General features: G+C 50.1%; 1 protein-coding gene across 1 annotated transcript; it reads right to left on the reverse strand.

Moving 5' to 3' along the window:
• Positions 1–8,945: 8,945 nt before the first annotated feature.
• Positions 8,946–10,257, reverse strand: LOC117866279 (uncharacterized). The gene has a single exon (XM_034750453.2). It carries the CDS (start codon positions 10,194–10,196, stop codon positions 9,279–9,281), a length of 918 nt encoding a protein of 305 aa, XP_034606344.1. The 5' UTR covers positions 10,197–10,257; the 3' UTR covers positions 8,946–9,278.
• Between the last annotated feature and the right edge of the window lie 2,997 nt (positions 10,258–13,254).

Below are 13,254 nucleotides of genomic sequence, written 5' to 3' on the forward strand. Positions count from 1 at the left end.
GGCTCAGTCCTGTCCCTCGTCATTCGTAGCATGCCAGCCACGTGTCATGCGTCGTCAACAAATTGTCATCGGGTTTCATTTTGGGCTTGCAGCTATTCTGAAATTGAGTGTTTATGGGATCGATTTGTATCATGATTGTGCTATTTTTTCAATTTTCACATCAATTTGGACAGCTTGAACAATTGCTTGAAGAGTCGAAGAACATACCTAGAAATGAGAGAAACGAGGGGGCAATAAAGAACATATATGTGTTCTAGATGGGAGAAATGAGGATGGCAAAAGGGTCAACTCACACGTTTGCTGAATCAGCTAAGTGGATACTTTGCTGACGAGGCTTGACACGTGGCATGTGACGTAGGATGAGGAATGAGATTATTCCCCAAAATAAAAATTTGAGGATTAAAACGGCTACTTTGATAGTTAAATTGAGCCTCCGGCGATTGTTGATGAACGGAAATGGCCATTCCGCCTTTTTGAAAGACCATACGGTGGATGTTCAATGCTTAGTTCAGTATGTTTTTCTTTGGAGTCAGTTAACTCACTGATAAAAATCTTGTGGTACAGAAACGCCGCCTTTTATGAGTATGGATGCCTAATTTTGCATTTTGTAGTACTTCATAATCGCCATTTAATTTGTAACCAAAGGAATTAAGCTACTACCATATATAAATGCTTTGAGCATCTTCAACAGTCCCGTTATATCTGGCCCCATTATGCATTCCCCATATAATTTGTACTACCTAATATCTTACCTTGACAAGTGGACCAATGCATTTTTTTTCTCTTTTCCTCTCTCTCTCCTCTTCTACCAGCTGAACCCGTTTGAAGAGCGAAATGTCAAAACTCCCAACCGGAAAGGCAGAAACCCGATGCGACCGGCGCTGTCGGCTCAAGCCACTGCCGCTGCCGGTGCGCGCCTCGATCCGGCGTCCATCTCATTCTCATTCCCTCCCTCCCGCGTGCACGGCTAGCCAGAAGAAGCGTGCGCACTGCGCAGGCAGCCGCGGGCGATAAATTTCTTGTCCCCTGCGGGCCGCGGCGCGGACTACGGAGTTGGTGCCCGGTGGAAAAGTGGCCAGCAGCCGAATCCGCTGCCGGTGCCGATCGCCGGCCGGCCGCCGGATTAGAAAAAAAAAACAAACCTACGGCCGGCCGGCTACGGTTGGGTCAACAGTGTTTCGGGAAAGGGGAAGGGCAGGCGATGGGACAGGCAGCAGGCGTCCCCGTGTCTCCGCGCGCCTCTCCCCGTCGATCGGCCGGCTCGGACGGAGCGCGTCTGATGGCGGCGGCGATGTGAAAAGTTCTGTGGGAGTTAAGGCTTTGTCGGTGAAAAGTTCAGTTGTGCAGCCTGCCCGGCTGCTCCGCTCCGATCCACCTTACCCCAACGCCAACGTGAACAGCGAGTGCAGTTCCAGACAAGACGCTAGGCTGTTGCGGGCAGCCAAGTTTTCTACCCGTCCGTGAGGAAGTAACGACGACACCAAAAGCTTCCACAGTCCAGTCGATGGCCATCACAAATCATGAAAATCAAACAACAGGCAGGCCTCAAGCGCTACGCTAAAGATTAGCCACAGCGAGCAGCCTATTCGTGTGTAGTGTAGCACAGCTTTGTGACCTCTTCTTCCCAGCGAGACCCAGACGGCAGACGACCCCGCGTGCCTGCCGCCCGCAACCGGCAACCGCAAAGCATGCGATGCAGCAGTGCTGCACCTGCACCTCAGCCCTCACTCCTCAGCGCGTGCGTGGGCGGCACGGGCAGTGCACGTCTTTTCCTGTCTCCCGCCGTACGCGGACGTAAAAGGGCATGCGCGTTCTGACTTCTGACGTGATCGAGAAGGGCATGCAGCTTCCCGGCCGGCCGGCCGGGCCCCGCACCGCACGTACACGGTACACCCAAAACCCCCATCGGCCCTTCCCTCCGCGCGCGCCGGCCCGGGAACAGGACTGAGGCAGGAGAGCGAGGCCACCGCCGCCACCGGAGGCCCGGGCGCACGTCCCTCCTCCGTCCCGACGACGTGCGCGCCCGGCCGCCTTCCCGTGCCGGCCGGCGGGGCTTCGGGTTAGACGCCATCTCCGTCTGTCCGGAGCATATCCAGCGTCGCCGGCCAAATCTCAGAATGCTAGAATAGTGAAAGGTCAGTTCGTGCAACGCATGCTTGAACTGGTGAACAGAAACCACGTCGGTCGTGTACGGAGGATCGGGCAGGGAAGCAGGGACGGAGGCAGCAGCAGCGGAATTTGATGCCCCGAATCATGGCGGAGGATTTTTGCCGCCGGCAATGCAGACAGAGGAGAAATGCCTTTTTGTGCTGGGGGCACCCTCGAACGGTTCAATCCTAGCCGTCCATCAGTCCACGTGTTTTATTGTCTCATTCAACTGTATTTCAAGTGTCTTTGATTTTTTTTCAATGTATATGAACCTGAGAAAAAAATCTTATCAAATTGATATGGCATAAAGTAACATCGAGTACCGTGCAAAGGACAAAAAGTACACCTTTGGATGCATGTGTCCATATTTTTTAAAAGCAAGTGGCCAATTTCTTAACCTCACACCACATGTGATGCTCTGTTCCTGGCAACTAGTTTAAAAAGTAACCGTTGCACATGACATATAATAATATTTTACATGAATTATCCTTTTTAACCTATTTACGATCCCATTGAAACTTCATTCACATACAAGGTTACGCACATACATGGTGTGCTCTAACCATCCTGTTTAGAGTACACCAGTAGTGCAATAAAACTTTCACCTATGTACACCATATGTACATTATTTTTTGATGGACGGTAGAAGAATACATTTGATGAACAACAGATGAAAATGAACAGTAGTTGAACACGATGAGCGCATGAACATAAGAACACGCAGGTACTGCTACACGGCCACCGTCCCGAATCTCTTGAATCTGTACAGCACGGAGGGAAAAAAGAACACACAGGATCCGATTGGAATAAAAAAAGAGAAATAAAAAGAGGCAAGAGGCTGAAAAAGAGAGAGAAAATGAAAAACAATAATGGATCAAATTTAAAGGAAAAACCAGCTGTCTTCGCTAAGCGAAGAAAAAGGAAGGAAAACAAAAGAAACTAAGAACAGCTCCGGGTCGCGGCATGCCTCTGGTCGCTGCACGTGCTCACTGGCTGCGCTGGTTGTGGCCCACCGCCGTGTCAGGCAGGTCGCCTAGGGCCGCGTGCCGCCGTGCAATGCAAGGGGCACTGGCGGCTGCACCCCCGCGCTCGCCTCGCGTGATGCGCCGTGTGCGATGGGGCCTTGAGTGCCGCGCCGCACCCGGCTTCATGCTGCGGCGGCGGACCCGCACCATGGCGGACTCGACGCGGCCTGGCTCCGGCACACCTCGGCGGTGGGGGACCTGTGCCGTGTCGAGCTCTGGCCATCGCGCAAGGAGTGCCCCTGGTGCCAGCCAAGTTCGGCCTGCCACGACCCTCGCCGCATCGCTCGCCCGTGCCGGTGTTGTTGGGATACGAGGTAGGCTACGCTAGCGCAAATCAAAATTTCTACCGCGTATAACCAGGAAGAACTGCCGTATAAGGATCACGGGATTACCACTCGACGCACTACTGGTGCGGAAGATGTAGATATGCGTCGATGTAGTGAAGACGATCACGTAGTCGTACATAGTCGATCAACGTAGTCGTACGTAGTCGATCACGTCACGTCCAGCAGCTCCTCAGCAGCTCATCCACGTGCAGCAAAATCGCCTCCGGTGCCGTGGCTCGTCGATGGCTCGTCCAAGTGCTGCAGGCGCAACACCTCCAAGGTATCCACACGTGCAGGGAGGAAGCGTCGCAAGCCGGACTGCTAGATCCGCGAGTTGCAACAGGCGAGGGCGTGGGAGGCGCGGCAGGTGTGTTTCGCCAAAAAGGTGTAAACCCTAGGGCGCCCCACCCCTCTATTTATAGAGGTTCCTGATGGGCCTCTGGATCCGAGGCCCATTAGTACTCCTAAAACTAATCCAACTCGGATCAGATCCGAATTGGGCTTCCAGCCCCTTAAGTGTGTGACCCTATGGGTTCAGATACGTATAGACATGGCCCGAGTACTCCTACTCGGCCCAATAGTCGGTAGCGGCCTCTAGCAAGACGTGCCAACTCCTATACGCACACGAAGATCATATCAGACGAACCATCACAACATAATATACATGCTATTCCCTTTGCCTCACGATATTTGGTCTAGCTTCAAGCCGACCGCTCTTTCTCGATCCTGTGATTCGGAATCCCTTTGTAGGTTAACTCTTAACTCGAGGGGCCCAGAGATATCACTCTCAATCAGAGAGGGGCAAATCCCATCTTGATTGACCATGTCTCATAGCATGCTTCTTGACAAACCCGAAAGTTACCTTTATAACTACCCTGTTACGGCGTAGCGTTTGATAGCCCCTAAGTAGGTCGATCCACATCTAGAATACATGCGACAATCTCAGGTCTAAGGACAAAGCGTATATGTTGTTTAAAGAGAGAACTACTTCTCGTGTTTGGTCAGTCCTAACACATGTCTCCACATGTGTCCACATTATTAGTTCAACATCTCCATGTCCATGACTTGTGAAACATAGTCATCAACTAATATATGTGCTAGTCTAATATTCATGTGTGTCCTCACATGAACTCCGACTAGGGACAACTTTAGAATAACCATACAAGTAAAGAGTTTCACATACAATTCACATAATTGCAAATCAATTCAAGTAGCCTTTAATGGATATTCAATGAACACAATATACAAATCATGGATACAAATGGAATATCAGCATCTCTATGATTGCCTCTAGGGCATACCTCCAACAGGTGTTGGGAGCATGGTCCTGCGCGGGCGGAATAACGCAGGCGGAAGGAAGCCAACGGGTCGCCGTGGACGTGGGGCCGCGATGGAGCGTGGCGACGGCTACCCGACCGGGGCGCAAGAAGCCGTGGGCACAAGCGCTGGAGCTGCTGCTCGCAAGGCCACGCCTGTATCCTGGCCGTGCCGATGCCAGGTAGTGTCGCCGCCGACGCGCGCCGCCGGATCCAGGTCCCTCACGCCCGCCGCCGCAGGATCCGGCCGCCGGTGGTCTCTGCGCCGCTAGGTGCCGTCCCGGGTGCTTGGTGCCACTGCCGTGGCGAGGCCGGGGGTGCTCGTGGCCCACGCTGCTGCGGCCGGTCGCCATTGGCCAAGCCTACGCCAGTCCCCTGCGTGGAGCTTGGCGGGGGGGGGGGGGGGGGGGGGGGGGGGGGGGGGGGCGCAGCTGCTCGGCCAGTGGGCTCTGCTGCGGGCCTCCGGTGGATGGCCGGCCCCTGCGCTCGTGTGAGCTGTGGTGGTAGCAGCCTCTAGCTCCTAGCGGCCGGACACGCGCGCGCTCGGATCCGGTGACCTAGCATTGCGTCGTGTCGACCAGCGGCGGCCCGCGCCCCATCGCCCCCGCGCCTTGCCACCTCGATTACGGCAACGGCGGCCACGACCTGGCCGTGCCCCACGCCACCGCCAGTGCTCCTCGGTCCGGCAACTGCGCACCTCATATCCAGATCTGAGAGGGGAGAGAGGGATGGAGGAGAGAGAGCTCTTGGTTTTCAAATGAATTCAAAACTAGGTCGATTGATATTTACCGTGAAGGGGAGAGAGATTATGGACATGTTCTGTACACAATCCTTATCCCTGCTCTTCCTCATGCGTACAGATTGAAAACGGCTATATGTACAGGATACGGTGTGATATAAAGTGGTCATACGAATGGAACATAATCTTTGCACATCTGAACACGAGCACGGTGCGCATTTCGAATTCAGGTTGGGATAACAATCCTACGGTTTGGATAGAACCTATCCTGATTGCCTTCCATACATAGTTCCAGGCAGAGCAGGAGATCTGGAACCGGGAGGCCACGCCAGATGCACTACTACTACTGTACAGTACAGGTCTCCGTCTCCTCCCAAACTCTACACCCTACAGTGCTCTGACAGGTATAGTATATTCGTGAGCTGCGAATGAACAGGGTTGTCCTGCAACTCGCTTGCTGAATTTTGTTAGGATTTTGTTCCACGCGGAATCAAGGAGATGTGGTTAACCGCTCCCGTGGCCTTTTACCTCGGAAGTTTTTTTTTTCAACCGTCCATCAATATGATCACCGTCTGTCCTGCAGTGATCTTGTAGTTTCATTTCCTAGAATTTTGCGATGGGCTGCTCTAGCTACGCTCGATTCGCGTTGCTTAAACTCTACTACTCCAAAGTGTTAGTAATTCGAGCCTTCTACCTTTTGGAAGTTCCAGTGCTACTCCTCAAGAGCTACTACAGGGAATTCCATTGCAACGCCTGGAACAAAACTGTCGAGCAATGTAAAACGCTGCATAATACTCGTTCAAAGCTCCTGCAAACTACTCGTAGCAAGTAGTCCACGGCCATGCGGGGGTTGTTGCTCTAACAATTTGTTCGTCAGGGAAAATCCGGGCTGGACAAAGATTCTACTGGTATGATCCCGGAAAGCTGCTCGCTGGCCTGGCCTGGCCTAGCTCTCGGTCAGAGGACGCAGGACGATTCCAACACTGCCAACTCTGCTGGCAGCGCCAGAAGATGTCCCCCTCCCTTGCCGGGCACTAGGCTCTCCTCCATGCCTTGGCTCTGCAATCCTGCCCGTCCGCTACGGTTTCTGCACATCAGCACAGTTGCACAGGGCAAACCGTGTCCGTGTGCGATCGCGTTGGAGCTGGATGGAGTGGGGGATCCAGGACCAGGAGTAACGCCGTGGCCGTTTAGGAGCGAGCACGAAGCATTGAAATCTCCCTGCAATGCCGCTGGCCGCTGCGGGCGCAGGGGGTAGGGTTCGGAGATCGGATGGGCCGGCGCGCATGCGATTCGTGCTCCCTGCCTGCCGTGCGCGCGGTGTGCCCGCGAAGGTGCAGACGTGCAGTAGTGCAGGGGCAGAGCAGTGGGATCAAACGGCTTGGATGGACGAAGAGCTGCGTGCATGTCGCGCGCCATTTATGCATCTGGGGTACAGTGCGCGCAGCGTGCCAGCGTAGGTTGGTGCAGGTGTAGATTTGGCGCGTGCCACCATTCGACACGGTGCAGGTGTAGCCGTGCAGCGAACTACTCGAGTGCACGTCTACGTAATTCCTCTGCACGTATGTTTGTCGCATCACGTTTGAATTACTTTTTCGATTTTTTTTTCTTTTTTCGCCTTTTGCATTTCCGGATGCTGCAGTACTACCAGTAGTATCATATGCTCTCATCCTATAAAAATAATCACCAAAAAGTTCAATATATTTCTGTGCCATGTGATATGATGGCACCTAGGTGTAGGCATACAGGAAGTAGATGGGAGTATGGGAGAACACAGAACTCACTCTGCAAAATTGCTAAGGCCCTGTTTGATACAAACTCCTAAAGTTTAGTAGTGTACTAAAGTTTAGGACCCTCAAATTGCTAGTTCTAAAGTTTAGTACAGGGCTGTTTGGATAGACTACTAATCTTTAGGACCTTAGAGGGAAAATGTCATTTTTACCCCTCAATTACTCCTCTAAACTACCCTTGCATTGTTCACGTCATTAATACATGCGAGGGCAATAGAGGTAAAAGGGGACTTGGGGACCACTTTTAGGAGAAATAGGATCCATTAGGACCCCTTGACCCTCCTAATGAAAATAGCCCTCCTAAAGTTTAGGAGTGCACTTTTAGGACCCATATTTGGATGCACAAGTCCTAAAAGTGTCCTAAAAGTGAACTTCTAATCTTTAGGAGGGTGTATCCAAACAGGCCCTAAATCATTATTCTTCAGTTGTTCCAAACACCTAAAATTTGTGTCTTGAAATTTATGTCAGGATCTTTACTTCAAGGATGATGGGTATATGATGTAAGAAAAATTCACATGTACTCCTTAGCACATAGTATAAAGTTCAATTTATACCTTATTTGAAACTATTTCATATTAGAATTATAGTTTAGGACAAATATTTGACCTATCTAAGGATCAGTCTAATAGGCAGGTCAAGCAGCACCAAACCTTTGATACGCTGCTGAACTCTCTGAAAGGTAAAGTTTCTACTTAATACTCCCTGCATTCTTTTTATAGGCATATCGACTCGAAGGGAGGGAGTAAATTTATAAATCTCCCTTCACATTAGGGGGTGTTTGGATGCCATGGACTAAACTTTAGCCCTGTCATATCGGATGTTTGTATGTTAATTAGGAGGACTAAACATGAGTTAATTACAAAACTAATTGCAGAACCCCTAAGCTAAATCGCGAGACGAATCTATTAAACCTACTTAATCATCATTAGCGAATGATTACTGTAGCACCACATTGTCAAATCATGAACTAATTAGGCTTAATAGATTCATCTTGCGATTTAGCATAAGGGTTGTGCAATTAGTTTTGTAATTAGTCTATATTTAATACTCCTAATTAGTGTCCAAACATTCGATGTGACATGGGTTAAAATTTAACCTAGGGGAGCCAAACACCCCCTAACTACTGGGCAATTGGCTTGAAGAAAATGTTTATGATTATGATTAATAGCTACTCCTATTTTGTTTGGTGACAAATACTTGACATTTCACAGACAATGATCTTAAACTTCTTATATTATTCTATCACTATATTCTAATATAAATAATGGTCAAAATATATCATAGGATTGTTGTCATGAAAAAATCTAAGTTTCATCAGACATGTTTTAACTATATTCATACCTTAGTATAGGATTGAATCAGATCCCTGCCTCTCTCGGCGCAATCCTTGCACAAGAACCTCTCCATTTACCCTTGGATTGATACGTTTGAGTTATACTGCTTGCAAAAATAAAAGGAAAAAAATCATGTAAAGACCTGCCTCTATGGATCATTCATTATCCATGAAATTTCACAATGTGAACGAGCACAAAAGGCTTTACGTTTCGGACCATTCGCATGCACACACAAAAGAACAACTCATCAGCTTCCAGAAACTCCAACTAAATATCACAAGCGAAAGTAATTCGATCGATCCCCATCTCATAAGCTGATAACGAAACATAGAGCATGTGTGCTGAGCGGGGGTGAAATCCATCGAGAACAAGCGCTTTGGTTCCATGCAATCGGCAGCACAGCACACAAAATCCTCCCAAGTGAACAACTACAGACACACCACCACAGATAACATATTATCGATCGATCTACTAGCTAGCTAACAGCCAAGATGATTGACAAGATAAAACCATGGAATCATGCAAGCAGCCGTGAAGCCAAAAGCACCAGATCCTCCAGCGATGCCCCACCCCCATGCATACGATCGATCGCGCGAGACATCAGCCGCGCCGGCGCCCGCGGCGCGTGGCGGCGGGCGGCGCGGCCGCGACATCCACGAACGCCGGATACCGGATAATGTCCTCGAGCAGGCCCTGCGGCATCATCGGGTGCTCGCCATCCTCATCGACGTCGTCGCCCACGCAAGGGAAAGCTACGGCAGACACCTCGTGCCTCTCCAGCTTCTTCATCGCCGCCACGGCGTCCCGGGCGTCGGCGCCAAGCTCCATGGGATGGTCGACGGCGGCGCGCGGCAGCATGCTCGGGTAGAAGCCGTGCAGCGCGTCCTGAAGCAGCCCCGCGTCCGGCGGCTCGGTCCGCAGGGCGCGGCCCCAAACGTCCATGTCCATGGACAGTGGTGCTACGGGAGACGAGGCGACGGCAGGGGCCGTCACCGCGGGTACGGCCATGGCACCGGGCGCCGGAGCGGTAGGCGTCGGCGCTGGCGCCGGAGGGAGAGGCCGGGCAGGAGAGGGGTATCCGTGGACGGCGTGGTGGAGCAGGCGGCAGCCCTGGTAGGAGGAGCTCATGAGGAGGTTGTGCAGGAAGATGGGGTCGAGCGTGCGCGCGCCGGCCACCGGCTGCGGCGCGGCGCCCCACGGCCAGCACGCAGCCGCCGCGGCGTGGACCGGGAAGTTGGTGCGCGCCTTGTTGCCGCGCATTGCGCGCGCGGCGACGTCGTAGGCGCAGGCGGCCTCCTCGGCGGTGTTGAAGGTGCCGAGCCACCGCCGCTCCTTGGACATGGGGTCCCGGATCTCCGCCGCGAACCGGCCCCACGGCCGGCGCCGCACGCCCCGGTACCGCGCCCCCTTGGGAGACGCGTCACCGTCCCCGTCCGCGTCCATGATCCCGGCCGGCGTGGGGCGCTTGCTGCGGTGGTGGTGGCCGTGGGTGTGGGCGAAGAGGTGCGCGCCCTCCATGGCTGGACGCGGAGCGCTCCGGAGGGGAACTGATCGGTCGAGGTGGCTTTGTGGCGTTGCTAGCGGCGGTGGCGAGCGAGGATGAGTGGGGACTGGGGATCGGAGTAGAGTGCGTCCGCTACTTATAGAGGGGAAGCCGGGAAGCGCAAGAGGCAGGGTTGTGTGTCTCTACTGATGCCCTGACGGCGCTATGGTCCATCGCCATGGAGCGGTGGCCATTGACGGCCTTGCTCTGCAATGCAAAAGAATTGTTACACTCAATCTGGTACATCGAGAAGCATCGATCAATTGTACGTATCTTGTTTACGTTCCTTCAGGTTTGATTAGTGATTGAATACATTTTAGATTTAAGAGAAAACGAAATACTCCTAGAACCAAAACGTTCGGGGTGTATAGCAACCGGAGTATGATTTTTTGCTGGTGCACCGTGACAAGCTCGATTTCAGTCCGTATGTCATTTGAATCTATATACTGTAGGATAAATCTCCACTATTGGTAACCCATAAAACTTCATTATTGATAACCTCTGTTTCAGTGAAACAAGCAGCGCCTAGGTGGTTTTTTTTGGCCGAAATCAATTTAACATTTCAGCTATGTATGAAAGTAGGATCAAGCAGAGATGGATCGGAGAAATATACATTATGATCACAAAACACATGAATCGGTTTTAATTTTGAATTTTTATTTTAATATGTTAAATTTCATCTGTTTAAGATAACGTATGCAAGGAGTATAACCGCCTAAAATGCTTAAGCGATGCCAAGGCACAACTAGATATACGCTAGACACGGCCTAACCCCTTGCCTAGCCAGTGCATGCTAGCAATTTTTGAAATGTTGTTGATAACTGTGGTTAGAGAAGAGAACACATATCTTAACTAGATTTACAGTTATATTTGAGCCACCATAGAGAAATTGCGGGGTTTGGAGCAAATTTGGTAGATTTACTTATTTATCTTTTGCAAACTCCAAGCATACAGAAACAAAGTCCAACTCCAAGCATAACAATCGAAGTGCAATAAGAGCAAATATAATAAAGTGATGTAAGCAAGATATAAGACTTGGCACATTCGGATTATGCCTAGTTGGAGGAGAAATGAGAGCAGAGAGAAAGAAAAAGCGTGATGTAGACTCAAAAAATGTTGAATAGAGAAAATGTGAGGATGATGATGGACCAGATATTAATTATTTTTTTTGAATTCCAACACAAATACATATGCTCAAATATATGCATGAACACTCACCGCCGTGAATACGGCTATGCGCGCACGTAAAGATTGACGAAGCCACCATAGACGCTTCGTTGTCGACAATCACGTCACCTGCCACCGAGAGTATATCGTCATTATTTTTTAGAATAAATCTAAGAAAATATGAGCACCGCGTGTTGAGTTGAGGATATGGTAAATCGGAATGGGCAAATTCCATCGTAAGAAACCTAACCAGCCTCATTTCGCACGTACTATTAATTATTTTTTTCGGGTAGCAAGTATTTATTATTAATATATTACTCTAGGGTTTACGGCTAGTATATGGGAATAGTTAAATACTATTTCAAATTGTATATCGTTTTGGCTTTTAAGGTTCATAGATATTATTATGCATCTAGACATACATTATATCTAGATTAATAATAATATCTATAAACCTAGAAAAGTCAAAACTACCTTCAATTTGGAACGAAGGGAGTATAATAAATTATGTAAGCCAATGCTCTCATAAATATGTCTGATCGTATTTGCCAGAAACAAGGCATGCAAGGTCCTGCCAGCCTCAACCCCACAATAAAAGTCAGGAAAAGCTATATCTCACCCAAGTGAAATATGGCATTTGCTCACTCGATTTGGTGACCGTTTGATCTGCTATGTTTTGTACCTGCTCCCTCTGTTTGGTCCTTTCTTCTTTTATCTCTATCTTGTCGCTGACTTGATTGGTCCATTTGTCAGGCTGCATTGTTTTGCAATTTTTGGAAGCTACCGATATTTCTAGTCAGCATTTCCGACGCTGCATTTCTTTCCCCGCCCCCAGGTCCAACTCCCCTCTCCCCGCTCTGCCGCCACTAGTGGCGAAGCCCCCTACCCATGTCGCACTGGAAGGCGAGCTTGCACCGATGTCGAGCTGGCTTCTCCCCAGCTGCTCATCCCACGGCTCCTCGAGCCTCCCAGCACCACCGCCTCCGCCTTGCCCCCTGGCCCTAGCAGCACGTCCGCCTCACGCCCCCACCGCCATAGCTGTCGAGATGAGCCTCAGCACATGTCGGAGCCGCCTTGCCAACCATGGGAGCTGGAGGCGGGACCGGGCAGAGGAGGAAGGGAGTAGCCGCCTGGCTCCCGTGCTACCGAGGAGAAGCGGCTCTAGGGTTCATCCGTTCCGGTTAGTTTTTCGCCGATTTATGTGTTCCACACCCATGGATCTTGTGTTTACTTGTGTTATCGATTCCTGATTGGTTTGATTTCTCAAGTTCTCTAATTTACCTGGGTTAATTTCGCCCACTGTGATTTGATTGCTGTGGATCTCGGGTAGAATCAATTTTTGGCTTCCTGTGATGTTTCTGAACTAGGTCACATGTAATTCGTGTCCTAATTTGAATTCCTATCCAGTTTCACTCTGTAGTTTAGCTTGTTCAACTAGTTTGTTCGGTTCCTCTCGCCTGCACGTTATACGATTTCTTTGTCTATTTTCTTCGACCACATTCATCCGAGAGGCACTCTGATCTTATTAGGATGGGCATCTGCATGTTGGTTAGTGACTAACAGAATTGTGATGGTTACAATTCATAGCTACTAAAGTTCTAGTGGTGATTGTACTGTCATTTGCATGTAAACAAGGTGTAACTATTGCAATATTTGAAATAGTTTAGGTAATGTCACTTTTTGCTAGCATTTTGTATGATTTCTTTGTCTATTGATGTATTTTCTTTGACCACATTTGTCTGAGAGGCATTTTGATCTCATTAGGGAGGACATCTGCATGTTGGTTAGTAACTAACAGAAACTGCCATGATGGTTACAGTTCATAGCTACTAAAGTTCCAGTGGTGATTGTGCTGTCATTTGCATG

The sequence above is a fragment of the Setaria viridis genome, chromosome 1 (assembly GCF_005286985.2).
Source record: "Setaria viridis chromosome 1, Setaria_viridis_v4.0, whole genome shotgun sequence".
In the NCBI taxonomy this organism is placed as follows: domain Eukaryota; kingdom Viridiplantae; phylum Streptophyta; class Magnoliopsida; order Poales; family Poaceae; genus Setaria; species Setaria viridis.

Bases quoted from the DNA above. Each gene is read 5' to 3' on its own strand.
- LOC117866279 (XM_034750453.2), bottom strand. From the start codon at position 10,196: ATGGAGGGCGCGCACCTCTTCGCCCACACCCACGGCCACCACCACCGC.